Source organism: Fomitopsis serialis (assembly GCF_022376445.1).
Source record: "Fomitopsis serialis strain Sig1Antser10 chromosome Unknown B0H18scaffold_2, whole genome shotgun sequence".
Lineage (NCBI taxonomy): Eukaryota > Fungi > Basidiomycota > Agaricomycetes > Polyporales > Fomitopsidaceae > Fomitopsis > Fomitopsis serialis.
The window spans coordinates 495,214-519,986 of record NW_025954962.1 but is presented as its reverse complement, the minus strand read 5'-3'; the positions used below and the strand labels follow the sequence as shown (position 1 = coordinate 519,986).

At 55.8% G+C, this 24,773-nt stretch overlaps 13 protein-coding genes across 13 annotated transcripts; 7 read left to right on the top strand and 6 right to left on the bottom strand.

Moving 5' to 3' along the window:
* Nucleotides 1-1,077: 1,077 nt before the first annotated feature.
* B0H18DRAFT_969537 (septin AspB) lies at nucleotides 1,078-3,320 on the top strand. Its single transcript, XM_048043608.1, has 9 exons — nucleotides 1,078-1,199; nucleotides 1,256-1,481; nucleotides 1,534-1,662; nucleotides 1,730-1,845; nucleotides 1,891-1,997; nucleotides 2,056-2,173; nucleotides 2,223-2,590; nucleotides 2,640-2,889; nucleotides 2,943-3,320. The coding sequence occupies exons 2-9, from the start codon at nucleotides 1,256-1,258 to the stop codon at nucleotides 2,976-2,978; spliced, it is 1,350 nt and encodes a 449-aa protein (XP_047900285.1). The 5' UTR covers nucleotides 1,078-1,199; the 3' UTR covers nucleotides 2,979-3,320.
* A 117-nt stretch (nucleotides 3,321-3,437) lies between these two features.
* Nucleotides 3,438-6,810, top strand: B0H18DRAFT_969533 (ARM repeat-containing protein). Its single transcript, XM_048043607.1, has 16 exons — nucleotides 3,438-3,584; nucleotides 3,652-3,744; nucleotides 3,804-4,082; nucleotides 4,136-4,226; nucleotides 4,283-4,469; nucleotides 4,593-4,972; nucleotides 5,005-5,285; nucleotides 5,338-5,382; nucleotides 5,403-5,571; nucleotides 5,624-5,671; nucleotides 5,698-5,782; nucleotides 5,814-6,033; nucleotides 6,064-6,069; nucleotides 6,100-6,255; nucleotides 6,333-6,556; nucleotides 6,613-6,810. Exons 1-16 carry the CDS (start codon nucleotides 3,477-3,479, stop codon nucleotides 6,719-6,721), a joined length of 2,481 nt encoding a protein of 826 aa, XP_047900284.1. The 5' UTR covers nucleotides 3,438-3,476; the 3' UTR covers nucleotides 6,722-6,810.
* A 172-nt stretch (nucleotides 6,811-6,982) lies between these two features.
* On the top strand, nucleotides 6,983-8,319 carry B0H18DRAFT_1081451 (succinate-CoA ligase; the record flags this gene model as incomplete). Its single annotated transcript, XM_048031397.1, has 9 exons — nucleotides 6,983-7,019; nucleotides 7,074-7,189; nucleotides 7,237-7,290; nucleotides 7,314-7,352; nucleotides 7,405-7,548; nucleotides 7,600-7,726; nucleotides 7,782-7,943; nucleotides 7,998-8,174; nucleotides 8,234-8,319. 9 exons carry the CDS (start codon nucleotides 6,983-6,985, stop codon nucleotides 8,317-8,319), a joined length of 942 nt encoding a protein of 313 aa, XP_047900283.1.
* A 226-nt stretch (nucleotides 8,320-8,545) lies between these two features.
* Nucleotides 8,546-9,389, top strand: B0H18DRAFT_1081450 (ankyrin repeat-containing domain protein; the record flags this gene model as incomplete). Its single annotated transcript, XM_048031396.1, has 6 exons — nucleotides 8,546-8,644; nucleotides 8,723-8,778; nucleotides 8,828-8,987; nucleotides 9,013-9,120; nucleotides 9,170-9,259; nucleotides 9,309-9,389. The coding sequence occupies 6 exons, from the start codon at nucleotides 8,546-8,548 to the stop codon at nucleotides 9,387-9,389; spliced, it is 594 nt and encodes a 197-aa protein (XP_047900282.1).
* Nucleotides 9,265-9,926, bottom strand: B0H18DRAFT_969524 (uncharacterized protein). The gene is made up of 4 exons (XM_048043606.1): nucleotides 9,850-9,926; nucleotides 9,671-9,805; nucleotides 9,423-9,615; nucleotides 9,265-9,374 (listed from the first exon to the last, which is right to left on the bottom strand). The coding sequence occupies exons 1-3, from the start codon at nucleotides 9,907-9,909 to the stop codon at nucleotides 9,541-9,543; spliced, it is 270 nt and encodes an 89-aa protein (XP_047900281.1). The 5' UTR covers nucleotides 9,910-9,926; the 3' UTR covers nucleotides 9,265-9,374; nucleotides 9,423-9,540.
* A 140-nt stretch (nucleotides 9,927-10,066) lies between these two features.
* B0H18DRAFT_1113059 (uncharacterized protein) lies at nucleotides 10,067-10,549 on the top strand (the record flags this gene model as incomplete). Its single annotated transcript, XM_048032897.1, has 5 exons — nucleotides 10,067-10,091; nucleotides 10,138-10,233; nucleotides 10,290-10,317; nucleotides 10,379-10,451; nucleotides 10,514-10,549. 5 exons carry the CDS (start codon nucleotides 10,067-10,069, stop codon nucleotides 10,547-10,549), a joined length of 258 nt encoding a protein of 85 aa, XP_047900280.1.
* A 534-nt stretch (nucleotides 10,550-11,083) lies between these two features.
* On the bottom strand, nucleotides 11,084-12,953 carry B0H18DRAFT_867360 (ARM repeat-containing protein; the record flags this gene model as incomplete). The annotated part of the gene is made up of 6 exons (XM_048039856.1): nucleotides 11,084-11,140; nucleotides 11,195-12,028; nucleotides 12,087-12,407; nucleotides 12,462-12,641; nucleotides 12,692-12,867; nucleotides 12,920-12,953. The coding sequence occupies 6 exons, from the start codon at nucleotides 12,951-12,953 to the stop codon at nucleotides 11,084-11,086; spliced, it is 1,602 nt and encodes a 533-aa protein (XP_047900279.1).
* Nucleotides 12,954-13,116: 163 nt separating this feature from the next.
* On the bottom strand, nucleotides 13,117-14,388 carry B0H18DRAFT_969511 (D-isomer specific 2-hydroxyacid dehydrogenase). Its single transcript, XM_048043605.1, has 3 exons — nucleotides 13,865-14,388; nucleotides 13,408-13,806; nucleotides 13,117-13,349 (listed from the first exon to the last, which is right to left on the bottom strand). The coding sequence occupies exons 1-3, from the start codon at nucleotides 14,366-14,368 to the stop codon at nucleotides 13,275-13,277; spliced, it is 978 nt and encodes a 325-aa protein (XP_047900278.1). The 5' UTR covers nucleotides 14,369-14,388; the 3' UTR covers nucleotides 13,117-13,274.
* A 221-nt stretch (nucleotides 14,389-14,609) lies between these two features.
* Nucleotides 14,610-18,143, bottom strand: B0H18DRAFT_867814 (26S proteasome regulatory complex non-ATPase subcomplex Rpn2/Psmd1 subunit; the record flags this gene model as incomplete). The annotated part of the gene is made up of 11 exons (XM_048039889.1): nucleotides 14,610-14,633; nucleotides 14,683-15,147; nucleotides 15,206-15,382; nucleotides 15,437-15,826; nucleotides 15,877-16,167; nucleotides 16,221-16,901; nucleotides 16,961-17,083; nucleotides 17,134-17,511; nucleotides 17,567-17,697; nucleotides 17,757-17,944; nucleotides 18,001-18,143. 11 exons carry the CDS (start codon nucleotides 18,141-18,143, stop codon nucleotides 14,610-14,612), a joined length of 2,991 nt encoding a protein of 996 aa, XP_047900277.1.
* A 278-nt stretch (nucleotides 18,144-18,421) lies between these two features.
* B0H18DRAFT_1113055 (cytochrome c oxidase, subunit VIa) lies at nucleotides 18,422-19,006 on the top strand (the record flags this gene model as incomplete). Its single annotated transcript, XM_048032896.1, has 6 exons — nucleotides 18,422-18,479; nucleotides 18,532-18,559; nucleotides 18,616-18,638; nucleotides 18,695-18,820; nucleotides 18,875-18,924; nucleotides 18,974-19,006. 6 exons carry the CDS (start codon nucleotides 18,422-18,424, stop codon nucleotides 19,004-19,006), a joined length of 318 nt encoding a protein of 105 aa, XP_047900276.1.
* Nucleotides 19,007-19,162: 156 nt separating this feature from the next.
* Nucleotides 19,163-20,452, bottom strand: B0H18DRAFT_969502 (uncharacterized protein). The gene is made up of 5 exons (XM_048043604.1): nucleotides 20,014-20,452; nucleotides 19,981-19,993; nucleotides 19,852-19,917; nucleotides 19,602-19,793; nucleotides 19,163-19,549 (listed from the first exon to the last, which is right to left on the bottom strand). The coding sequence occupies exons 1-5, from the start codon at nucleotides 20,065-20,067 to the stop codon at nucleotides 19,299-19,301; spliced, it is 576 nt and encodes a 191-aa protein (XP_047900275.1). The 5' UTR covers nucleotides 20,068-20,452; the 3' UTR covers nucleotides 19,163-19,298.
* Nucleotides 20,453-20,508: 56 nt separating this feature from the next.
* Nucleotides 20,509-21,797, top strand: B0H18DRAFT_969496 (ribulose-phosphate 3-epimerase). Its single transcript, XM_048043603.1, has 8 exons — nucleotides 20,509-20,702; nucleotides 20,762-20,774; nucleotides 20,800-20,852; nucleotides 20,905-20,991; nucleotides 21,044-21,103; nucleotides 21,163-21,306; nucleotides 21,378-21,509; nucleotides 21,571-21,797. The coding sequence occupies exons 1-8, from the start codon at nucleotides 20,597-20,599 to the stop codon at nucleotides 21,681-21,683; spliced, it is 708 nt and encodes a 235-aa protein (XP_047900274.1). The 5' UTR covers nucleotides 20,509-20,596; the 3' UTR covers nucleotides 21,684-21,797.
* Nucleotides 21,798-24,718, bottom strand: B0H18DRAFT_969493 (uncharacterized protein). Its single transcript, XM_048043602.1, has 5 exons — nucleotides 24,176-24,718; nucleotides 23,883-24,124; nucleotides 22,679-23,826; nucleotides 22,450-22,557; nucleotides 21,798-22,397 (listed from the first exon to the last, which is right to left on the bottom strand). Exons 1-5 carry the CDS (start codon nucleotides 24,618-24,620, stop codon nucleotides 22,157-22,159), a joined length of 2,184 nt encoding a protein of 727 aa, XP_047900273.1. The 5' UTR covers nucleotides 24,621-24,718; the 3' UTR covers nucleotides 21,798-22,156.
* Between the last annotated feature and the right edge of the window lie 55 nt (nucleotides 24,719-24,773).

Genomic DNA, 24,773 nt, shown 5'->3' with positions numbered 1-24,773 from the left:
CTCTCCCGTCTGAGGTGTGAATGTCGTAAGAGGTGCGCTGAACGCATGTTTTCATTCATAGCGGCAGTCTAACATATACAAAGACTGCAGAAGCAAGTCAGCCGACAGTATGAGCATGTTCGTCTTCCGTGGTGAAAATGCGTTAAGGGACATCAATACAATTGGCCGTCTGTCTTGAATGCATTTGCCCTCCAGATCAGAAGATGCTCGGGACGAATTCGCAAACACCAACCGAACTATAGCGAACTATGCGCTACATCCCCAGTACAGTACGTGGGGACAGTGCGGGGAATGCATTCAACGTTATGGAATGGTAAATACAAACCTTCGCCAGGTTGAACTCCCTGCTCTGCCCCGTGTTCCTGTCGCCGTATGGGTCTTAGGATCCGTATCCGGCAGGGTCCGCACTGCTTGCGCGGACAAGACTGTCAAGGGGTAGGTCCGGAGTTGAACGTGAAACGTTGAACCTGCGGATGCAGGATCTCATATTCTCAGGCTGGTTGCCATGTCCGACCGGTCATTCGAAGCTCTACTGATTGCATGCAAAGCCTATATATGCTACGAAGAGAACTCATAATGAAGTTCTTAGGCTCTGGTCATGAGCGAGCCGAAGACGAAGCGTCACCGAACAACCCACCGGAACCGGCCCTTTCAACTTCAGTCGACTACTAGTGATTAATTGCCCAAATGATTGGGATGTCGGATCATGTCTCTTGTTGGTCACTGGCAGTTACACCGGGCAGCATTGGATATCCTATTGCCTTGAGGCCCGTAATACGAACAAGAACGCCATACAACCTGTCACCTACGGTATGACGACTGTAGTTAGCGTGGCCCTGGCGTGGCCTGTGAGCCTAGAAGCGCTTCGGTGAGACTGTTTACAGCCTCATGGGTGCTGATAAGATTTGGAAGATGGTGGTGTCTAAAATGCATATGGTCTGGAACGGCGAGGTCTCCGTGTGCCATGTCATCTCTCAGGTCGACCTCCCCGACGCCGGAACGGCCTGTGGGCTGGGTGAGTGGGTCTGCGAGCTCGGGCTGGTGGTCGTCGGATGCTGAGGAGACGGCGGTTGCAGACGCTGCTGTTGCCCAAGCCGCGACTAGAAGTTGACGCCACGCGGTCAATCAACGCCAAACAAGAGCACTCTTCGCGACCAGAGGCGATTCTTCCTCCCTTCCATTCCTCGCCGACCCTCGAGGTAAGCCACGTCTCGCGCAGGCTCTGCGTCCCCCCTCACCCTCTTCATCTCCCCAGATGACGGACTCATACGCTTCCACTGGCAATGGCGACGGCCTCACCCCCAACGGCTCGAGCAGGATGAACGGTTCCAGCCCATCCCTTCCGGCGGGTTCTAACGAAGTCGGCGCCGCCGCCATCATCCGCAAAAAGCTAATGGGCTTTGTGGGCTTCGCCAACTTGCCGAACCAGGTTCACAGGAAGAGCGTGCGGAAGGGGTTCCAGTTCACTGCCATGGTCGTCGGTACGTGTCACATATGCCGACGCGTCAGGCTGTCATCTCATGTCCACGCAAGGGGAGTCCGGCTTGGGGAAGTCGACGCTCATCAACACCTTGTTCAACACGACACTGTACCCCCCGAAGGAGACGCTCCCCCCCAGCGCCGAGAGACCCTCGACCGTCGCCATCGAGAGTATAAGCGCTGGTGAGCTATCTCGCTTAAGTCCATTTGCGGCATGTTCCATTTACGGGCGACCGCTTCGGCACCGCAGACATTGAGGAGACCGGCGTCCGCCTTCGTCTCACGGTTGTCGACACGCCTGGATTCGGTGACTTTGTTAACAACGATGAGTGGTATCGTATCACCGACGCGCAGTGTTCGGATCACGTGCTGACACGCTTGCAGCTGGAGGCCTATCGTTGAAACATTGAGGCCCGATTCGACTCCTACTTGGAGCAGGAGAACCGGGTGAACCGTCAAAAAATTGTGGACAACCGCATCCATGCTTGTTTATATTTCATTCAGCCTACCGGTCACGCGTGAGTACGGAAACAGATGACATGCTGACAATGCTGAAGTAGTGAAATTGCATCCCAGGTTGAAGCCTATTGACGTCGAGGTCATGCGTCAGCTTCACACGAAGGTCAACCTGATTCCGATTATCGCGAAGGCGGACACTCTTACGGACGAAGAGGTGGCTGAGTTCAAGGCCAGGGTAAGTATGGATATATTTACGCTATCAGTCGTTTCACGCAGCGATGTAGATTCTGGCCGACATCGCCCACCACAACATCCACATTTTCCAAGCCCCCACTTACGAAAACGAGGACGATGAGGCAATTGCTGAAGCAGAGGAAATTGCTAGCAAGATCCCCTTCGCCGTCGTGGGCTCGGATAAGGAGGTGACCACTCCTGACGGTCGCAAGGTGCGCGGTCGTGCGTATCCCTGGGGTGTTGTCGAGGTGGACAACGAGGACCACTGCGACTTTGTGAAACTGCGGCAAATGTTGGTTCGGACGTACATGGAGGAGCTCAGGGAGTACACCAACGACGTTCTGTACGAGAACTGGCGGACAGAGAAGCTCCTCACCATGGGCGTCATCCAGGACTCCAGTGTGTTCAAGGAGATCAAGTAAGTGACAGAGCGTGCATTCCTCGATTGCTGCTCATGTTCGCTGCAGCCCGGCCATCAGGATACAAGAGGAGCGTATTATGCACGAGGCTAAGCTTGCGAAGATGGAGGCCGAGATGAAGATGGTCTTCCAGCAGAAGGTGCAAGAAAAGGAGGCCAAGCTCAAGCAGTCAGAGGAGGAGTTGTACGCCCGGCATCGGGAAATGAAGGAGGCCTTGGAGAAGCAACGATTGGATCTCGAAGACAAGAAGAGGAGAATCGAGAACGGTCGTCCGTTGACTCCGGAGGGGAAGACATCAGTAAGTGAACAACATCATGCCTCGCGGACAAGTCTGATTAATTATTGGAATAGACTGGCAAGAAGAACCGTTTCCTGGGTCGCCCGTGATCGTCTCTGTATTCTGTCTGCCCTCCCTGGATACCTCCCGCGCGTTTGCCACTGGCGCCCTTGATTTATTTCAAGCTCATCCTCATCGGTCTCGTCTGCTTCGACCTACGCGTCGCTTCCTATCGTACATTTTCGCTACAATGACACCTCTAATGTTCGTAGCGCGTCCTAACCGCTTAGTCGCTCCTTACTCGGATACCAGGTTTTGAATCATGCACATGTCCGGTCGTTTCTCTCCGTAGTGACGAGATGTTCCCAATATGCGAGGCTATTCTATTGGGCTGTAGTGCGGTGGTTCTGTTCTTTGCAATACCCGTATACCACTGCGTCTGGAATCCCGGGTCGAGGAGCGTGCGCGACGGAATGCCTTGAATTGAAACCGAGTGGGTGTCGACGTCAACATCAGCAAACTCGTGTGTATTAGCCGCCAGTGGCTGAAGTGGCGAGAACCGACTTTTCGTTCACGACCTTTCGCTTTCTGTGTGCGCCACGACGATAATGGCGGCGGTTCAGGCTGTGCTCTCTGCTCTCGATGTCTTTAGCCGTGCCCCCGACAAAGCGGCCCTTGATCAGGCCAATACCTGGCTTCAAGATTTCCAGCATTCCGTAAATACCTCTCGCCTCCTGCGGTCTTCCGGGCTCGACGTCTGACTGTCCATTCGGCCGCTCCCAGCGCGATTCATGGTCGACCTGCAACGTTCTTCTACTCTCCCCGGATGCGCCTCCGGCAGCGAAGCTCTTTGCAGCGCAGACGTTCCGAGCGAAGGTCTGCTACGAGTCCCATCGCATACACGGACGTACTCGATTGATCCCCTTTGTCTCTAGGTGACATATGACCTCCACGAAATGGATCCAGCGGACGTGTTTCGCCTACGAGATACCCTTGTAACAGCCCTGGAGACATACCATGCCGGCCCGCGCACGATCATGGTGCAGCTATGTCTCGCGATCTCCGGGCTGGCCCTCCAATTGCCTTCGTGGGAGGACCCAGTGCAGAACATGATCGATTCGTTTGGAAGGAATCCAGCCACAGTCCCTGCATTGCTGCACTTCCTCACTATCCTGCCGGAAGAGCTGTGCACCAACACCAAAATCCCCGTCACTGTGAGCGTCTCCGTCTGCTTGTGAAGCGCTGGTTCGTCCTGACTTGGCCGTAGGATGATGAATACAAAGAGCGAGCAAACCAGTTGCTTACGTCAAAAGCGGTGGCCGTGGTGAACCTGCTCTCGATGTACTTGCAGGCACCAGGTATGTGGATCGCGCACCATGGGATTAATCGTATGAAACCCACCATCCTTTCGCAGGCGTCACGAGCACGATACAAGCTCAGATATTCGCCTGTCTCAGTAGCTGGCTTGCTGCTGGAGAGGTCACTGCCATGTCCTTGGTTGATAGCCCGCTTCCGGGCTTCGCGTTCGATGCCCTGGTGTCGGATGAGCTTTTCGACTCGACAGTGAACGTGATCTGTGACCTCATCCATGAAACCAAGAGGTCGAGGAGAACATGCCCATGATCGAGCAGCTCGTTCCTCGTATCATCGCGCTGCGACCCAAGCTGACAGAGTACAAGGAGGATCCAGACAAAATCCGTGGGTTGGCCCGCATCTTCACCGAGGCGGGGAGACGTACCGCAGCCTTTGCTGCATCACCCCGAGACGTTCTTCCCCATTGTCGAAGCCATCGGTGACTGCACTGCGTACCAAGACTTGGACATTGTCCCCATTACATTCCACTTCTGGATGCGCCTTGCCCAGAACATCGGCAAGAAGCCCTCGGTCCCCTCCCTTCTTGGACGCATACAAGGCACTTATGGGCGTCATCATCCAGCACCTCCACTTCCCGAAGGATCTCAGCACCTGACTGGCCAGGAGGCCGAGAATTTCCGTTCGTTCCGACATGTTATGGGCGACACGCTGAAGGACTGCTGTTACGTACTCGGTGCAGACACATGCCTCCTCGCCACATACGACATGATCACCGCGGCACTCGCGCGTGGTCCGACCGCGGTCTCCTGGCAAGATATCGAGCGCCGCTGTTCTCTATGAGGTCGATGGGGGCCGAAATTGATCCCACGGACGACAAGGCGGTCCCGAAGATCATGGATCTCATTCCGTCGCTACCGGCTCATCCCCGCGTCCGCTACGCCGCTCTCCTCATCATCTCTCGGTACACACAGTGGATCAACAGACACCCAGACTACATCCCGTACCAGCTGCAATACATCTCCGCTGGCTTCGATGATGCCGATACTGAGGTGAACGCGGCTGCGGGGCAAGCGTTGAAATACATGTGCGAGGATTGCAAACAGGTATGCTGCGCAACCAAGGATATGATCATTGTTGCTGACAAGCTCTGTGTAGCACCTCGTAGACTTCCTTCCCCAGTTGCACCAGTTCCTTGCCACTGTGGGACCCAATTGGTGCAGGACGACAGGCTCATGGTGTATGAAGCGATCGCGCATGTCATCTCGGCTATGCCAATGGAGCAGGCAGCTCAGTCTCTGCGCACCTTCTCTTCTGACATCCTAGCCCAAGTGCACGCGATTGCTGCTAAGCCAACGCCTGCGACAAAGGATGAATTGCAGTCCGTCTGCAGTAAGTCATTATTCCTGGTCACTAAGCAGTGCCCAATTTACTGTTTGTGTAGATGCCCTCGAGAGTCTTGAGGTAATGCTTGGCGTCATCCAGACGTTCGGTGAAGACCTCCCTGCTGCCTGCCAGAAAGCGCCCAGGAGGGCTGGAGCTTCTTCGACCCATTCATCGTGAAGTACGGATCGGACTACGCTATCTGCGAACGCATACACGGGTCCTCCGGCTCGCTCTCACTTTCTTCGGAGGGACGGCCCGGCCAATATTGCCATTGTGCTGAAGCGGATGTCGGCTGCATTCGAAGCTACCGGATTCTCGAGTTATCTGTGGATAGTCGGGAAGATCATCGGCCGCTTTGGCCATGACGAGGATCCTGCGCTGCGCGCAGCGTTCAAGGAAGTATTCGAGCATTCATCAAACAAGCTTGTGCGACTACTGCAAGAAAAACTCCAGCTAGCATTCCGGATGGTAAGCATAGTGGTCTATACCTATCATTAGCACACAGTTGATTGACCTGTTCTGCCAGTCATGGAGGATTACCTACAGATGTTGCTCCAAATGCTCGACTATGCTCCCGACGTCTTTTTCCCGTCGCCCGCCCTTCCTGTTGCCTTCCAAGCTGCATTGGCGGCGCTCACCGTTGTGCATACTGACATCATCTTCGCAGCCCTCGACCTCATTCGCGGCATAGTCACCCACGACTGCCTTATTCCTCCAACCTCAGGACCCCCTCCACCGAAGTTCCCTATTTACGCGCTGCCATCAAGCCTGTCGTACAGAAGGCGGGTCCGGAGCTGACGAGCTACCTGCTGTCAGGCATGGTGGGGGACTTCCCCGAGGAGTCGGCATCGACGGTGGTCACGATCTTCCGCCAACTGGCTATCCTCTGGCAGCAAGAGCTGCTCTCATGGTTGCCTATGATCCTGCAACAGCTGCCGGCGACAGCTGTTCCTGACCAGGCGAAAGCGCAGTTCCTTACGGATATGAACAGGTGAGCATGACATACGAGTGGGAGTTCGGACGCGTGGTCTCACTAATGGTTCACAGCGCGATCCAGTCGGCCGAATACGATCGGGTGAAACGTGCGATACTGGCGTTGCACCGAGCATCGCGCAAGGCGCGCGACCGGAGACGAACGGCTCCCTTCGAGGCGTAGTTAGAGCGGGTCCTTGTTGAGAGAGAGAAGATGTACCATCTTGTGTTGTATCGTAGAGAAGCGTGCAATGGATATTTTCTGGGAGCTGACTTTGCTGAGAGCGAAGCGGAGGCCGGTGCGAGAAACGTGCCTGGTACTTAACACATGCCACCCAGCGGGCGATGGTGATGTGCCCACTGCCATATACGGCGCGCAACGCCTCAGACGCGCCTACCGTAACAGCCTCTGCCAGCGAACCCTCCTCTCCCATTCTCCCCCGCAATGCTGTCCCGCGCTGGGCCCTCGCTCTTATCTGCCGGTATGCTGCTCGTTCCTGATCGCCGGTCCTCGCTGAGCCAGGCTTTGCCATTAGCCGGACGCCGGGCCTTTTCGCAGTCTGCACCCCGACGCAGCTATGAAGACACGATAAAGAACCTCCTCATCCACAAGGACACGAAAGTGCTCTGCCAGGGGCTGACCGGAAAGACAGTGCGTGCTACGACTGCGTGCTTTCGTCGTCGCTGACGCGTCCGAAGGGTACTTTCCACACCAAAGAGGCTCTCGCGTATGGCACCCGGATGGTAGGCGGTGTCTCCCCGACCAAGGCGGGCAGACACATTTGGGACTCCCCATTTTTGGTTCCGTCAAGGAGGTGCGTGAAGTGTAACGCCGCTTTACGTCCCCTCTCCCGACCGTCCGATCAGGCCGTCCGCAATGTGCAGCCCGATGCCACTGTCCTCTACGTACCGCCCCCGCATGCCGCCGACGCGATCATCGAGGCCATTGAGAACGAAATTGGTCTTATCGTGTGCATTACGGAGGGTATCCCCCAGGCCGATGAGATCAAGGTACGTCCCTCGTCGTGTCTTCGAGGACGTCCGCTCATGGTATGAGGGAAGGTTGCACACGCGCTCAAGAGCCAGTCAAAGTCGCGTCTCGTGGGCCCCAATTGTCCGGGTATCATCAACCCAGAGGGGTGCAAGATGGGTATCCAGCCGGGTCACATCCACATGCCCGGAAACATTGGTACGTCTGCTGCAAGTCGATGCTATGCTTCGCCGACCGAGGTACACCCATCTAGGTATTGTTTCGCGGTCCGGTACATTAACGTATGAGGCCGTCGCCCAGACCACGGGTGTCGGTCTGGGCCAATCCCTCTGTGTCGGCGTTGGTGGTGACCCGTACCCGGGTACGAAGCATGTAGACGTCATCAAGCTCTTCCTGGATGACCCCAAGACCGAAGGTTAGTGTCCTCTCGGGGATTGTGCGGTGCCCGGCCAACTCAAGAGTGCTCTAGGTATCGTCATCATTGGCGAGATCGGTGGTTCCATGGAGGAAGATGCGGCGGAGTACCTGGAGAAGTACAACAAGACGCGAAGCCACCCCAAGCCTGTCGTCGGCTTCATTGCAGGCCGCACTGCTCCTCCTGGCAGGCGGATGGGGCACGCTGGTGCCATCATCTCTGGCGGAAAGGGTCAGACGACATCACATTGAGTTGTATTTGGTTGGCCGGCTCACGCATTCTACCCTCAGGAACTGCGACAGCGAAGGTGCAAGCCCTTCGGAACGCGGGTGTGATTGTCACCGACAGCCCCGCACAGATTGGGCCGAGATGTTGAAAGTCAGTTTCATATCTCCGCACACCCACATCTGTTGCTGACTGCGTGTTACAGGCCATGAAGGCTGCTGGGCTGGCGTAGGACTCTGGCGGTGCTTACGCCGTCATTCGACGGACGGATACCGTACATACCATGGCGTAGTTACGTAATAGAGTTCACTGGACAGTCCCCGCGTCTCTTGGGGCAGCATTCGCTCATAGTATAACACTGCTTGTCTCTGCCCTCCATGTCGATCTACGCGCCGTCGCCTGCCTTCGAGAATGCGGCCAGCTATTTATCAAAAGCATCGTCATTGTCATCGGTGTCCAATACAATAAAGCTAGAGGTCCTCATTTCCGCTTGCCAGTTGACCGAGCTCTGACGACCTCCGTGTTGTCGCCATCCTCCCTGCACCACAAACCAGCTCTATGGCCTCTACAAGTATCTTACAGTATCGCATGCGCCCAATACATCCCGACCGTCAATATTTGACATGACCGGAAGAGGAAATGGGATGCATGGAATGCAGTCAGCAAGACCACGGCGAGCGAGCGAGCGAAGCGGAGGCTCGTTACATCGCCATTGCCCGGGAGCTGGGCTGGGCTCCCCCGATGAGGGTACGCTGGACTTGGACTCGGACGATGATGAAACCTCAGAGTCAAGCGGGGGGATTCGGCTTTGGCACCTCCGTCAGTACAATAAACGTCCGAAGAGAAAGGCGGGGGCGCCCTCAGCGATCTCGCCATTAGCGGGAATGTGCACGAATTACGGGCATATCTCGACGCAAACCCGAACGTGGACGTCAACGTAAAAGACGAGAATGTGAGCGGGGATAGCACGATGGTCTCTCGTGTATTGAATCGCAGTCCAGGGCTACACTCCGTTACATCTAGCATGCGACAGAGGACACGCAGATGTCGTGCGCCTCCTGCTTGAACGAGGTGCTGACCCGAGCATCAAGGTACTGTCCAACCTTATGGTGTACTAGACTTTGCCTGACGGATCACAAGGATGACGACGATCTCACTGGGAGGGAGCTTGCAGAGATTTCGGGACACGACGAGATTATGAGCGTACTAAAGGCTGCGTGAATTAGAGATCCGGGGAGATGATTGAATGCATACTCTACTATGATTATGTGTGCACCCGTGCCCAAGCTAGAATTTCTCCTTCCCCTCTAAGCCCACCCCGTGAGTCCGACGGCGTAACGATGTGCTGGCTGTAGCATGGAATATTCTCTTGTCATGCGCTTTGAGCCGGTTTTGAAGCTTCAGCCCCGCTATGTGAGCTTTTCGGCTGCGGCGGCTTGATGGAACCCTGTTCACCAGCAAGTATCAATGAATGTCACAAATCCCAAACAACTCACACTCACCAAGTCCAGCAGTCTCTGTACTGTATCCGTAGGTTTCGCACCCACTTTCAACCAGTACCGTATTCGGTCTACGCTCCAGCGAACCGTTTTGGTGGACTCGCCTGGCAGCGTGCGCGGGTTCCACATGCCCAGGACCTCGATAGGGTCCGCATTACGCCTCGCAGTCGAATCATAGCGACGAGCCGGCATGTCTTGCCGTGTCGAGGGCCGTGCAGAGATATACGGAGACGGACGACCATGGCTGAAGGGAGCTGTGACGACTTGTCGAAGAGTCCGTAGCGGGAGGTCACGCGCAGTCACGAAGAGCGTGCTTGTCACGCGCGCGCCTTGCATTGAGCGCGTCGGGAGGCGCGCCGCGCGGCGGGGAGACTTCAGACCACTGCGACCTCGAGCACGATGGCCTCGCAAATCCTTCCACTGGGTATGCTGTTTCTTTGGTACTTGAAAGTCACTGAATCAGAACACAGAGCTGATTGACCGGTGTATCGGGTCGCGGATATGGGTGATCATGAAGGGCGATCGCGAGTTCACTGGTACACTCCTCGGTTTCGACGATTTCGTCAGTGAGTCTCAATTGGATCCGAGCGATAGACTACACTCTGATGGGTGCCCGTGGCAGACATGGTTCTGGAAGATGTGACAGAATAGTCAGTTCAAATGGTCATCATTGGGCACTCGCGTCCTGACACAGAGCATCCATTGTCCCAGTGAGACCACACCCCAAGGTCGGAAGAAAACACAATTGACTCAAACATTGTTGAACGGGAACAACATATGCATGGTGCGTCCCAAGTTCTCCGATGAACCTATTGGGCTTTTCTGAAGGTTTCTGGATCTGTGTAGTTGATACCTGGAAGTTCTGGTCCTGAGGACGCCTAAAGGTCTTTCACCGGATCCATAATATAGGAATGGTCGCATACCACAACCACCAAACATCAATTTAGGCTAAGTCCTGAATATAGGGCACATCATCGCAGGTGCCAGCGAATCCGCAAACCGTGCTCCAATGAACTCGTCTCCGACTTGAGCATTGTTCGCCCGCCACAGGTCGAACCATGTAGTCTTAGCGACCATTTGAACATGTACCACATTCGTGTGTAATTTTATCGTGAGATAACAATCGTGCATATTAATGTCGCTGTTGTGTTCCCTCGTCGGGCCTTGGACCGAAGCTCTCAGATACGATGGCTCATTGAACAGTCTATGCTGGTGGGTGGAAAGGACATACATTCTTCAGTCGGTCGAGAAGCCTACAGATAAGAAAACATGGTATTTGTGCTGTAACAATATGCGCGATGATGGGGAGTAATGGATATTCGGTCTGGGGCGTACGATTACAAACTTGGCACTAGCAATCCATGATACTGAGCGGCGCGTATCGTTCGCGCCAAAAGAAATCTCGACACATCTAAATCACTGCTGCCCGAAGCTGAAGCCACCAGGAGGGGGAGCGGCACCTTCTTGGTTGAACTGCAGTAAACGCGTGAGAAATGCCGAAGGTATGAAACGAAAATGAATACGTACGGCGAAAGCACCCGATGCATCAACGTTGGCCGCGCTAATGCCAGCATCGACCTCCTCGTCATCAGGGAAGTACTTGTCCATGATGTTGAACGCCTTCTTGTAGATCTCCAGATTGTCGTGTTGTTGGAGGTTGTGGATAGTAACCATGCCTCCCGCCTCCTCAACAAACAACGCATATTGGTTGACACCCCCAGGACCAGCCGCTTGCTTGTCCATCTCTCCCACCTTCAGGATGTTGTCGAGACCATCCAGTGCGACCTGGATGATCTTGTTGTCCATCATGGTGAGGAGATCGCACAACGGCTTGATACATCCCTGAGAGACAAGGTACCGGATCTGTGACGGCTCCTGCAGACCACCGGACGTGGCATTCGAGATGGCCCAGCAGGCCTCCTTTCGCGTCTTGAAATCGGCGTTCTGGAGGATGTTGATGAGAGGAGGGATAATGTTTGCGTCGATGACGGACTGGATCTGCGGAGGAGAGCCAGCCGTGACGTTGGAGATCGTCCAGCATGCCTCCTTGCGAATGCCTTCCTTAGGAGAAGACAGCAGCGACAAGAGGGCAGCGAGGGCGCCAGACGTGATCACGACTTGCGTCTGGAGATCGTCACCCGTCACGATGTTCCCCACGGATCGCAGAGCAGGCGTCTGCACCGAAGTCGAGGGGTGCATGAGAAGGTCAACGAGTCGCCTGCAGACACCGGACTCGATGACGGCCTGGATCTTGTCGTTGGAACCATCAGAGAGGTAGGAAATGGCCCAGCACGCATCAATCAGAATCTCGTCGTCCAAGGAATAGATCAACTTCGTGAGAACCGTCAATGCTGGTGAAATCTATGAGGTATCGTAAGTTAATACTGTTATTGAGTTTGATAACACGGTAGAAGCTTACGAGGTCCCAGTCCGGCTGAGGCGACTTGCCCCTGCAGAAGTTGCTGAGCGTCCAAGTGGCGTTTCTCAACATGCTGAGCTTGTGGTTTTCGCTGAGTAGCTGCAGAAGCGGTCGGAGAGCGCCCTGCTGAAGGACGTAATCTCTGCACTGCGGACTGTCGCCAGCGATGTTCCCCAAAGCCCAGACAGCCTGCTCCCTGACGTCCAAGACTGAAGACGAGAGCAGCTTGATGAACTCAGGAACGGCGCCAGCGTTGATGACGACTTGCGTGTGCTCTGCTGTCCCCGACGCGATGTTAGTAAGCGCCCACGCTGCTTCGAACTTCGGTCATGATGAGCAGTGCACCAAAATGAAACGAAAAGTGAGACCACCAACCTGGAGCATAGGGTTATCGCCCTGCAAGAATTGGACGAAACGCGGAACGACCCCGCATTCAATGACGCGTTCGATCGGGGGGTTCTTCTCCTTCGACAACAGCTTGCGGAACTTGGTAGTAGCGTCCAATTGAAGATCGGGGTCATCGGAGAAAACGTTGGTGATCAAGTCTTCCGCCAGCTGCGATATCATTAGTTCGAGGGCAACGGATACCGATGATGGACACTTACCGGTGTCTCCCAAGAGGTAGGACCACCTTCATCATCGGAGTCACCAGCAGCAGAGGGAAGGAAATTACGCCTCTTGCTGATGTTCTCTTCCCTCTTCTGCCGCCTAATCTCGACCTGCTGCTCCTCACGTCTACGCCGCAGGTCTTCCTGCTTCAGACCGCCCTTGTTTTTGTACTCTGCAGCAGGGGCTCAGTATACGCGTCACACGTATGAGTTCGTCGCGCTTACCATTCTTACGGTGGGCCACACGAGACGCGTCCATGATGAGTGAGGATGAGACAGGCAGAAACAAGTGAAAAGACAAGAAACGCGCGGAAGACGATCTTGGTCGACAAAGGGCGGCGCGTGGGCTGTCACGGTCACATGCCTGTCATCACGCAGTGACGCGTTCATTGGAGTGGGTCACTCAATTCAATCCTGCTGTTAGTAGTACAGTTACTGTCGTTACTCTTTCTCGCGGGGCCAGAGTCGCACACATGCATTCCAAGGACATTGAATTCGACTGGGAGGGGGTTGACCAGGACCTATGTATGACGAAGTACCGTGCTAATTATCCCCTATCCTGTTGACCGGCTTGCAGCCATCACTGCTCTATCACCCGTTTAGGCTTTCCATCTAGGAAGCTGACAATGTTATCCACGGTGTCAGTCCAGAATCCCTGTCGCACGACTATTAAGAGGGCGAAATGGACATTGATCATGAAATTCACGACTCACCGCGTACGTGTCGTCACTGACATACCCTGTGTGAGGAGTAAGGGTAACGTTGTCCAGCCTGCGGAGTGGATGATCCAAAGGCAGAGGCTCGACGTCGAACACGTCTAGTCCTGCCCCAGCAATGCGCCGCTGTCGCAAGACTTCGACCAAAGCGCCCTCATCTACAATTGGGCCCCGGGACGTGTTGATAAAGAACGCGGTAGGCTTCATGAGGGCCAAGTCCGCATCCGTGATGAGGTGGCGGCTGCGTTCTGAGAGAACAATGTGTATCGACACGACATCACTGCGTTTGAACAGCTCCTCCTTGGTCGCAATGTATGTAGCCCCGCCTGCGGCGGCTCGCTCAGGAGTGAGGTGAGGCGACCAGGCGATGACATTCAGCTCAAAGGCTTTCGCAATCTATTGTAGTGAGTCGGTCATAGATTCAAGATTCAATCATCGCATTGACGAGACCCACCTTCGCAGTGCGAGATCCCAGGTTGCCCAGCCCCACCAGACCGAGCGTTTTGCCCTTCAGACCCATAGGGATGGTAGACTGCCATTGGGGTTTGCCTTGCTTCGTGTTCGCGTCTTCAATCGCGACATATCTGACCGTGGCTAGAATCAAGGCCCATATATGCTCCAAGGTAGAGTTGCCTCCGCCTGGAGTCCCAGAGACAACGATGCCCCTTGTCTTCGCATGGACGACATCTATGCCAGCATTACGTAGCCCCGTGGTGGCTATGAGCCTGAGGTTCGGCAACCTATCGAGCAACGAGGCTGTGAATTTCGTGCGCTCTCTCATGGCGCATATGATGTCGTAGGGCTCCAGCCGACGGACAAGAGCGTCCTCGTCGGCGAGCGCGTCGTGATATACTTCGATATCGACTTTGCCCTGAAGAGGGGACCAGTCCGCACTTGTAAGAGCGACCGACTGGTAGTCGTCTAGGATGGCAATGCGAGTACGGTCAGTCGAAGACATGGCGGTGCGCGGTAGAGGGGCTTTCGGTGGGCCGTTCCTGAACAGAGTCGATATTATATGGTGATGTCAGACAGAAACCTTATCAGTAAGCAACAATCGACACAAAGAGGAACACCGGACGAATCATTCCGCATCGAAAGCACGTCAGCTTCACGGGACCAAGGTCACACAAGAACGAACGAGGGCTCAACGAAATGCAATTGCGACGAGTAAGCGTATATCCGACTTTACAGCGAAGCGTTCATGTGTCATGATCAAATGGATACTGAAGCCTGCCATCAGTATTGCGAAGAACCAAACGACTCGTCACGCACCTCGAAGGATTCTGGTGGGGATGTGACCTCAGGAGCGTTCTCATCGAGTGCGATGTGACGACCCTCCGAAACATGCGCTGCACGGTCGTCTGCAGCAACAGCAGCTTCATTCGCAGCAAGGATGGCCTGCGTCTCGAATTCGATGTAGTCCGGCTCCTCGTCAGGACGTTGGTCTGCAAGGATCAGGATGCCACCACCGCCCGCGTATCTCTCTGAGGTGATGCCCGGTACGAGAGACGATTTTGGTGCAGACGCCTTGCCACCTTTCGTAGGTACGCTTCTTGTTGACACCACTCTGACTGGCTGATACCTGCTATCCTGCGGGAAGCTGATGTAAGACACTTGCGCGGGCACGACGCGCGAGAAGTTTGGCAGTTTCTCGACAGACGGCTCCTTGCGCTTGGGTGTAGACGTCGAGGCTTCGCTGTCCTTCATCTCGACGTCACCGTCCTTCTTGGCATCTGGCTTCTCATCCTGCACATGGATCAGCAAGAGTGACATTGCCACAAACCAGGAAACGTACCGCTACACCCCCCTCGCCTTCAGCAGCCTTCTTCTTTTCCCGTGCCTTCGCCCGGGCAGTCGTAGAAAGGACAGCGGTGGCAACCTTGGCTACTGCCTCCTTCTTTGGTGGTTTAGTAGGCGCAGGGTAAGCGAACAAGCTCGGACGAGCGTTGGAGATGAAATCGAACTGCGGCGCCTATAATAAACAATCAGGATGCACGTCTCCTTGCCTCAGGTAAGGGAGCCCCACCTGCAGGGTGCCATCCAAGCCAATGATAGCCGTCGGGTCGAACGCAAGGCATGCACAATGCGCGAGAGGATACCAGTACCAGAACTGGCAGAACAGCACCATACCAACAATGGCGTTCGTGTTACGGCTACCGGCACGACTCTGCAAGCTGATGGTGACGTTGCGACCACCTGCGTCGATCAATCCTTGTCCCAACGCGGCGCCGAATCTGGCCATAGGGTCTTCATGCTTGTCGGCAACGATCTTCGCGTACAGAGCACGCGTCGACCCGAGCGATGGGGTCGACGCCTCGGACTGCTCGACCAAGACCATGCCTAGTGCGATGAGTGCGCCCTGGCGGACAAAGTCGACGCTGTCCTTCGTCATGGGCTCTAAGATGTCTACAGCATCCTGTAACAACGTCAGCACCATGTGTGCAAGCGGAATGTCAAGACACAAACCTGGAGGCCAGTGCCGGCACAAGCGATACCCAGCGCCAGGGTCGCACCGCACCGTACGTGAGGGTTGTAGGATTCACTCAGCAATTGCACGATACGAGGCACCTGCGCCGGATTCTTGAACAGCACAAACGCTAATGAAACGACCGCAGCTCTTCGGACGTCGTCGGAAGTGTCGGTTACAGCAATATGCAGCAGTTGTCGAATTGCGTTGTTGTTAGAAGTGCCGGCGTACGCGAGTGCGAGAGTGAAGACACCACCGTAGCGGAGGATAGCCGTCCTCCAATCGCCGCCCTGCCAATGGGTCAGTTCCTCGTCCCTTCAATAGTCAGAGCAGCGTGACTCACTTTCTCGGACAAGAGCACCTTGACGATACTGTCGGCCTCCTCCTGCTTGCCATAGTAGATGAAAGCAACGCCTATAGCAATACCCCTGATGATCTTCTCGTGCTCTGTCTCCCTAGCATACTGCAGCATCTCCTCCGACGCAGTCACATCCGCCGTACCGAGCATGATCAAACCCATAGCATAACCAGCCGCCTCGCCCGCAACCGCCGAGTCCTCCCTGAACAGCGCCTGCTTGAGCTCCTCGTACGTCTCGGCATTCTTGCCGCCCATGCCCGCGACACCCAGGCCGAGTGCCGCGCCGTGCTGAACGACGTCGTGCTGAGACTCCCGGAGCATATTCCGCAGGTACTCCTCCACCTGGCGGCCACTACCAACGCCGGCATTTACGAGACCCAGAGCATAGAGCGCGCCACCCTCCGAGTATTGCGCACCAGGGATGCCACTGTCATTACCACCCTGCTGAGGAAGGTAGGGACCAAGGATGTTCATACTCTCCTCGAAGTGACCCTTGTGGATCACACCAAGAGCAGCGGTCGCGGAGAACTTGGCCCAATTTGTGGCCAGTCCCAGCCACTCTAGGTTTTCCCGCAGGAAGGCATCCGACGTCGTCCCAGAGTGCATGAATGCGTTCTGTAGCGTGAGGGCAACATGGTACACGGATGACCGTGCCTCCAAGGAGTCCTAACACAGGGTCATGACGATCAGATGTGTATGATGAGTAAAGAGACCGATGAACTGACCTTTGTGCTCTTGAGGATGAGCATGTCGGTCTTGTTGTTGCGTTTGAGGAACTCGAGATAAAGCTTGATTGACTCCTGCCCGAGCAGAATTTGGCGCAGTTTGTCGTAAATTGCTTTCGAGTCCTGCAGACGTGTCAAATACTACTTCCTAGATGGAAAGGATTGCAACGTACTTCTTCGCCTTCCGGCAACTCTTTGCGCACACTCTCCAGATAGTCTTGCGCACCGCCCTCCACCAAGTCAAATGCCATTTGGTACGCGAGGAGGCTGTCCTTGGGTACCAGCGAGTTGAGCAGAGGTAGAGTGAGCTCAGCAGAGCTCAAGGTAACGAGCAATCGAGTGACGGAGTATACGTGAGGAGACCTGTTCTCGCTTGAGAGTGGAGGGTATAGCGGGAGGAGGAACCGTAAGACCTGATCGCGGTACGCAAGAGGGAATGCCGTGTCAAGTACGGCATCCATGGTGTAAGAGAGAAGGTTAACGTCGCGTGTCGTTTTGTAGATGTGCGCTATCACGTCCAATCGTCGCGACTCAAGGGCAATGCCTATCGCCTGTGAAGAATATAGGTCAGGTAAATGTACGTTATGGCGTAGGGTCTTTACCGACCTGTTTGAACTCCCCATCTGAGATACAGCGGGTGAAAATACCCTCGATTATGCCTTGAAGCCTAGGGTCAACCTTTTCCTCTCCAGCTTGCTCCGCCGACCGTGCACTAATGTAGCGGTCAATAGCCTTCGCTGAGATCGTAGTGCCTTTCAGCTTTACGTAGAGAGCGGTAATCAAGTTAAACACTCACAGATCACGGTCTCAACGTATTCGCCTACGCCAGCAGTGGCCGCGTGTGCCTCAAACGCGCTTCCCGCCGCAAGTGCGAACGAAAGAGCTTCGTCATACTCTCCGAGGTAGTAGTAGACCTTGCTCGCCAACAGCGCGGCTGAGTCCCGGGCCTCTGGCGAGAGTTCGTCGCTCTCCGAGAGCGATTCACTGTATTCAGACCCTTCATTAGCCAAGAAACGCGACATCCCACCAAACGTACGCACATTAGAGCGATGTACTCCGAGATCTCCGCCCAGAACTGGGGAACGATGTCATTCAGCCGCAACAGCGCATGCTGCTTGAGCAGCGGCTCAGGCTCTGAGAGCAGAGCGAGCACGCCGGCAGCGGAGGACTGAGGGCGGACCATGTCTTGCGTGTAACAGGAGAGAAAGCCTTGCAGGCGCACTTGCGTACTCGCGCGACGCGTCAGTGCAGCCCATCGTACCCCTCACGTGCCTTGGATGACGTAAGCACGCGTCCTATCGTTCACGGGCGCCTAGTACCTCCCGTGTTCCTCCAGTCCTCACCCGGTACCGCTGTTATCCTGTCTGATTGAAATCCTCACCGATGTCGACGTCCCTCCTCGCCCGTCGCGTTGCGCTGCGCGCACTTCCCCGCACCCGTGGCCTTGCCAATGATATTAACATGGAGGCCGTGAAGCGGTGGCAAGCGAAGCAGGCTGCTCAGGCCGAGCACGCTGGCCGTATGTTTCCTTCTGTCCTATTGGGAACTGACTTCTCATGTACTATGTCCAGATACCTCCGAGCTCTGGCGCAAGATTAGGTGAGTCAATTATGGACAGCCGGAACTCATTAGTCTGATGTCCTGGGTCGTGACAGTTTCTTCGTCTGTGTCCCTGCCAGTGAGTTGTCTGTGCTTTATGACGCGATGCCGCCGCATTGACACGATATCCACCAGTCATTGTTACCGCCCTCTGGGTGCGCAAGGTCGAGAACGAGCACGAAGAGCACACTGAGCACCTCAAGCATGAGAACGGCGGTGAGCTGCCCGCCGTCCCCGATTACGAGTACCTCAACAAGCGCTGTCTGTCGCTTCCTGCCTTCATGACTGAACGATAATTGATGACCCGTTGCACAGCGAGCGGTCCGTTCCCCTGGGGCATGAACTCGCTCTTCTTCAACCCTCACGTACGTGTTACTCTGGGCATCGTTTCAGCTCAGCTGACACCCGGCGCAGGTCCAGAAGAACATGGAGCAGCAGGATGAGTAGATGGCTGTACATTACCTGGAGCTCTCGAATAATGCACAGAATCTCGGCGAGTCTGGAGAAGGCCCATCAACGAGACTCCGCTAACTGGCTTGACCGAGACCAATCGAGACTCCTCGTGGTAACTTGCCGTCGCCGACATGCTCCTGACAGCATGTCATACGCGTCGATGCAAAGAGAACGATTTCATCATTGATGCAAGATGTCTAGTAGGTTGTGAAAATCGAAATGTAAGGTATATATCGTGCGCAGAACGTTGGGGCGCGAGGAATTAAGTTATGCAGCAACGACGAGCTCAGAGTGTAACCCAAGCACCAACGAATACTCCACTGAAAGCAACAAGCAAGGAGGTAAGTAGCGGCGCCGATACTGTGACTGAGTGCATGCCAAGAGCAGCGTTCGATGTCGACGCAGCGGCAGCAGCAGCAGTGGCCTCCGTGTACTGAGACCCTGCGAAGCTGGTGGCGACGCCAGCACCACTGGTCGCGAGTGTGATGGCTTCACCACCCTTGGAAGTGACTATGGTGTAAGCTTGCCCGCCGATAGCTGTTATGACGAGTCAGTGGGGGCACTTCATTGAGGATTCGGCGGCACTTACAGGTAACCTCGGTAGCAATGCTGCCTGCAAACGAGGTGGCTTCACTAGCTACGCTGCCTCCCAGCGAGGTGGCTGCGCTCGCAACGCTACCTCCGAGCGAAGTAGCAGCGCTTGCGGCGCTGGCGCCCCAAGACGTCGCATCGCTAGCAGCGCTACTACCCCAAGAGGTGGCGTCGGTGAAGAGAGAACCGGCTAATAGCAGGACTTGTTGTGAATACGGAGAATCCCAAGATAGCTCGGTAGGACATACCAGCGGAGGTAGCCTGGGTAGCTTCCGACCCGACCGCCGAGGTGATCGAGTTAACGACACTGCTCACTGCGTCATACGAACCTTATCGGTCATGTTGTCCACGACTACGACTATCTTAGCGAAACTTACGGTCACGCTTCTCCTCGAAGGGGTGGCATTCACGACTGCGGCAGCGCAGAGGAGACCGAGGACGATTTGAGAGGTCTTTGCGAACATGTTGGGCGTAGCGGGGCGTTACGGAGAAGCGGGTGAATGAGAAGGCCGAAGAGGGTTGCTAGGTCGGGCATACGCTCGGGTTTATATAGCGGGGTCGTTCGAGGATGCACACCGCCTCGGATTGGCTGCGTTTTCGACGACCACAGCGGGGCTATGCAATGCGCATGCGCCTCGAGTGCTAGTGCGCTCCATCCGTGCAGTGGAGCCGGCGACGTCGCCCGCCCTGTCCCCTTTAACTGGGCTCGTTCCCTTCCGTAACTGGTATTTACGCATCTGCTGATCCCACAGGAACTCCACCGTGCGCATCCGGGGACCGGGCGTCGACCGTCGCGTCCCCGCCGGCCGGCCCACCGGGTCCACGCGGCGACGCTCGCGGCGCGCCCCACGTGACCGTCTCCCATCCACACGCGCTATCGTCGCGATCTGAGTTCCGAGTGTCCCTGCTCGGTGCACAGTGCTCACCCATCGGCCACACAGTGTGATACTCGCATCCACATCTCTTGCTCGCCCACCACTCATTCACTTTGCCATGCCCCGCGCAATCATCTCTCCCTCCGTCCTCGCGTCTGACTTTGGTCAGCTCACCGCAGAATGCAAGCGGATGATCAAGGGCGGCGCTGAATGGCTACACATGGGTGCGTCATGGACTTCGACGTCCATGCAGAACGCGATATCTGACTAGGCCTCGTTGCAGATGTTATGGACGGGTGAGGGCATACAGGCACGCATGAGGCTTCGCTGCGCTGACCCTTCACGTAAGCCATTTGTGCCAAACATTACCATGGGTACGTCCGATCCGTTTCTTGCCAACGCAGGTCGTTCTCATCCCCGGAACAGGCGCACCGATCTTGGCCTGTGTGTCCAAGGGTGTGCCAGGCATCTTCATGGACTGCCACATGATGGTCGCACAGCCAGAGAAGGTCCGTCGCTCTCCCCCGCCTGCTTACCGGAACGTTCACTCACGGAGCGCCCGCAGTGGGTCACGACATCGCCGACGCAGGCGGCTCGCTCTACTGCTTCCACCTCGAGGCAACATGTAAGCGCACCCTACTCATACAGCCACCGGTACATCGCACATACGAATCCCCCCATCAGCGGACCCCCTCTCGCTCATCAGCGCGATCCATGAGCGCAAGATGAAGGCGGGCGTCGCCATCTCCCCCGACACGGCCTCGACCGCGATTTCCGACGAGGTCGCCGAAGCCGCAGACATGCTTCTCGTCATGACGGTCTATCCCGGTACGTGTTCTTTACGGCAGCATTCTGCCCTTGACAGGCGTGGGTCAATTGACCAAGATTATGCTGTGCAGGTCGTGGCGGCCAGAAGTTCCTCGAGCGCTGCGTTCCCAAGGTGGCCGAACTGCGCGCGCGGTTCCCACAGAAGGACATCGAAGTCGACGGCGGTGTTGGGCCGAAAACGATCGGTGTCTGTGCGGACGCAGGTGAGTTTTCACCACCGCATGATGTGCGCAGCTGCTCAGATGCAAATGCTGTGGCGAACAGGCAGCAACGTCATTGTGGCGGCACTGCCATCTTTGGGGCGGAGAAAGCAGAAGAGTCATGCACTGCTGAAGCAGACCGTAGATACTGCGCAAGCGAAGATTGCGGCGATGTAGAGAGTAGACATACCCATCGCGGTTCCCGCATGCTGCCAGGAGGAAGTACCACAACATCTGTAGCTATTACACATTCAAACTGCATGAAATAAACTGTGTTGCGTATCCGGGTATCACATACTGAGACTGTTCGACGACTGCATAAACATACTCGATTTATACTTAGGTGCTACTGAACCCATGCTCGCTCGACATAAATTGAACCCCAATAGTAGTCCAGTCCTGCCACAGCATATCCAAACGAGCGTCATAGTTCCAGTACATTACAGAAAGCTAGTGGTAGAGCGAAGAGACATTATAGAAGAGCCGTCGAAGCTAGGTGTTCTCTATAGCGACCCCGCACTAAAGGCCATAACCGCACAACACGGCCGCAACGCCACGCCAGCATGGACCTCTCCCGGGTTCCGCGCACCAGGCCGACAGCCCCAGGCCCGACGGACGTGGAGCATAGCTGATCGCAGCCCAGGGGCGACTCACCACCGTAACCACTCGCCGTACATGTTCGGCCTCTCACCACGAACATAAGCCTCGAACGTCCGCTTCAGCACGGTCGACCAATCCAAGTCGCGCTTGTCATTCCCGACTACATCGTCTTCTTGGTCAGGAATGATCTGACCGGACTCCGCAGCGGCAGTGGCACGGGCGATGCGCTCTCCATTGATGAAGCGTTCGCCCAAGTCAGGCCAGTTGCGAGACGGATCAAATGGTCTCCACCTGTAGGAGCGCTGTCAACGTGGCACCAAACATGAATGTGGAGGCCACGTACCAGAAGTTATGGAAGTGATATGAATAGGCGCCTTTGTAGAAGCCGTCAAACCCAAGTGCGCCTGGAGCAGCGCTCAAATCCCGAGGGGTGTCGAAGAGGTGACTGAAGCTGCGGAGGAAAGATGAGACAATGGTGGTGGAGGAGACCAGCCTGTATACGTACTCGGCGAGGTAGGGCTGTGGTGGGCGATCCCGCTGGTAGTACTCCGTGTTCAGCCAGCCGATCGAACAGCGCATCTGGAAGGCGTAATAGGAGACCTTCCAAGTACGCGTCCCTCGTGTACCGCGAGACTGTCATCGGGTGGAAGTCCAAACCGTTCTTCAGTGCGGTCCGGAAGAGGAACGTGCCTAGTGCGGAGTTCTTGTTCATCCGGAGTACGGCAGTATTGTACTTCTCCAGGCGCGACCATCTGTAGGCAAATGCACCACGCCAGCCCCACAACTCCTCCCAATCTCGGAGGAAGATTGTATCAGCGTCGAGGTAGATGCCGCCAAATCGGTGACAGAGCACGAAGCGCGCCATGTCCGAGAGAATGACGGACAGCCTGTCATACTCTGAAGCCGATTTTGAACCGACGCGGTTAACCTTGTCGTCGTGGCCAGCGGAGGTCGGTGCAGGGGCAGCGGCGACAGTCGCGTCATCGTCATCAGCGACAACCTCTGTCGTCAGCTCCTTTGCGGCGTTGTTGACGTGTACCTTTTCTACGAAACCTCCCGAGTTGAATAGACTCTCGCGCATGGCCCTCCATTCATCCTTGAGCTCGGGGACACCATCCAGCTGTTCCGTAGTGTTCCATAGCCTGAACTCGATGACATCCTTGAATCGTGGATGCAGGAACGGCGACGCCCATGGGTTCGACTTGAGACCATCATACATCTCCCGCAAAGCGTTGGGACCGGGAGGCACTGCAGCGGGGCCCGGACTGATCCACAGAATGAATTTCGGGCGGCAGACATTCGGGTCGATGTGGTCGTTGTCGAGGTGGAGCCCTAGGTTCTGCGTGAACAGGTAGGACAGGACAGCAAGATACGGCTTGTCAGTGAACGGCCCAGTCCAGAACATATGGAAGAAGCGGGGGTTCTCGTCGTCACACGAAGCAGGCTGGTCCTTGTAAGGCCGATACTTCGGGGGTGTGGACAACCGCAAAGATGCTTCCCATTCGGCACCGCGCTTCTTCGGGAAGTCTGAGCTGACGTCCGAGTCAGCGTGGGCCTTGTGGGGGTAGTTCGGTCTGATAGCGTCGGACTCTGTGACGTTGTCCGCTGGCCCATCCTCGAGGTATATGTATTTCCAGTCATCCATCTTCCCTCTCCGGAGGCGCGCCTGGTTGTCCAAACCACCTCCTATGCGAAGCACCTCCAAGCAATCTCGAACGTACTGGGGGCACATAGTTGAGACAATAAACATCACGAACATGGCAGCTATAGACGCACCTTCTTGGGGAACTCGCAATGTTCCATCACAGCGTCCAGATCCGCGACACTTCCCGACACTGGTCTGGGCGGGTAAGCAACATTGGGGTGCTTGGCCTGTATGTCGAGATAGACGCGCTTTGAACCCGTCCCGATCGTGTCAGTCGCGGTAGGTGACCTATATCGTGAGGGTATCGTTGCGGACTTCTTGGCAGGGAGCGCCGGATTGTATGGTGGTGCAGACAAGCCCAATTGCTTAGGGACTACGCCGAGTGTCAGCACGCATCGCTAACAGTCAATTCCAGAACACGTACGCTTCTGAATGCTTGGATAGTGCCCTGCGGCGATCTCCCACTCCCATATTCGCTGGAGATCTTCGCGCTTGTACACGAGCGTGGGCGGGTCCCCAGGGGACAGCGTCGGCCAATTTTTTTCTGGTGTCGCGAACCGCTTGTGTAATGCAAAGATGGTGAACACGGTGACGAGGACACCGATGACCAGCACAAGCGGCCCTCTTCTTCGACCGAATCGAGTGACGGAGAATTGGTGCAGTCGTGCAGGGTTGGGGGTCATGATCCGCAGGCGGCGTGTGCGCACACCGGGGATAGGTAGGGAGAGCGGCAGCAACCAGGAGGATGTTTGGTGGTGTCTGTGCCACTTTTCGCGGACTGCAGTGGAATGCGTTGGGAGGCCATTGTACAACGGCTTCTCCGAGAAGCCGTTCCCGTTCTGCTGGTAGTACACGGATGAGGACGCCATGGCGGCGGCGTGGGCTCTTCTGTGTGGCCAGCGGGAGACGTGTGCGCAGGGAGGATGGAGGGGCCGCCAAATAAGACGTGGAGGTGCTGTGTCGTGAAAGGTCGACTGCCGCAAGCGCAGGCGATCTCAGTGCTGCCACGTGAAGGCGCTAAG

Bases quoted from the DNA above. Each gene is read 5' to 3' on its own strand.
- B0H18DRAFT_969511 (XM_048043605.1), bottom strand. From the start codon at position 14,368: ATGTCTTCGACTGACCGTACTCGCATTGCCATCCTAGACGACTACCAG. The intron at 13,807-13,864 runs GTGGGTCTCGTC...TCACTACAATAG, and splicing joins TGGGATCTCGCACTGCGAAG to ATTGCGAAAGCCTTTGAGCT. The intron at 13,350-13,407 runs GTGAGTCGTGAA...GTCGTGCGACAG, and splicing joins TCAGTGACGACACGTACGCG to GGATTCTGGACTGACACCGT.
- B0H18DRAFT_969524 (XM_048043606.1), bottom strand. From the start codon at position 9,909: ATGGTCGTCCGTCTCCGTATATCTCTGCACGGCCCTCGACACGGCAAG. The intron at 9,806-9,849 runs GTCGCTATGATT...GACCCTATCGAG, and splicing joins ACGGCAAGACATGCCGGCTC to GTCCTGGGCATGTGGAACCC. The intron at 9,616-9,670 runs GTGAGTGTGAGT...GCTGGTGAACAG, and splicing joins TACAGAGACTGCTGGACTTG to GGTTCCATCAAGCCGCCGCA.
- B0H18DRAFT_969533 (XM_048043607.1), top strand. From the start codon at position 3,477: ATGGCGGCGGTTCAGGCTGTGCTCTCTGCTCTCGATGTCTTTAGCCGT. The intron at 5,783-5,813 runs GTCCTCCGGCTC...CTTTCTTCGGAG, and splicing joins ATCTGCGAACGCATACACGG to GGACGGCCCGGCCAATATTG. The intron at 6,557-6,612 runs GTGAGCATGACA...AATGGTTCACAG, and splicing joins TTCCTTACGGATATGAACAG to CGCGATCCAGTCGGCCGAAT.
- B0H18DRAFT_969537 (XM_048043608.1), top strand. From the start codon at position 1,256: ATGACGGACTCATACGCTTCCACTGGCAATGGCGACGGCCTCACCCCC. The intron at 1,482-1,533 runs GTACGTGTCACA...TGTCCACGCAAG, and splicing joins GTTCACTGCCATGGTCGTCG to GGGAGTCCGGCTTGGGGAAG. The intron at 1,846-1,890 runs GTGCTGACACGC...TGAAACATTGAG, and splicing joins ACGCGCAGTGTTCGGATCAC to GCCCGATTCGACTCCTACTT.
- B0H18DRAFT_969493 (XM_048043602.1), bottom strand. From the start codon at position 24,620: ATGGCGTCCTCATCCGTGTACTACCAGCAGAACGGGAACGGCTTCTCG. The intron at 22,558-22,678 runs GTTCGATCGGCT...TTTCCTCCGCAG, and splicing joins TTACGCCTTCCAGATGCGCT to CTTCAGTCACCTCTTCGACA. The intron at 22,398-22,449 runs GTACGTGGCCTC...GCGCTCCTACAG, and splicing joins TATCACTTCCATAACTTCTG to GTGGAGACCATTTGATCCGT.
- B0H18DRAFT_969496 (XM_048043603.1), top strand. From the start codon at position 20,597: ATGCCCCGCGCAATCATCTCTCCCTCCGTCCTCGCGTCTGACTTTGGT. The intron at 20,853-20,904 runs GTACGTCCGATC...TCCCCGGAACAG, and splicing joins TGTGCCAAACATTACCATGG to GCGCACCGATCTTGGCCTGT. The intron at 21,307-21,377 runs GTACGTGTTCTT...TATGCTGTGCAG, and splicing joins CGTCATGACGGTCTATCCCG to GTCGTGGCGGCCAGAAGTTC.
- B0H18DRAFT_969502 (XM_048043604.1), bottom strand. From the start codon at position 20,067: ATGTTCGCAAAGACCTCTCAAATCGTCCTCGGTCTCCTCTGCGCTGCC. The intron at 19,794-19,851 runs GTATGTCCTACC...TCCTGCTATTAG, and splicing joins TACCCAGGCTACCTCCGCTG to CCGGTTCTCTCTTCACCGAC. The intron at 19,550-19,601 runs GTAAGTGCCGCC...TCGTCATAACAG, and splicing joins CATTGCTACCGAGGTTACCT to CTATCGGCGGGCAAGCTTAC.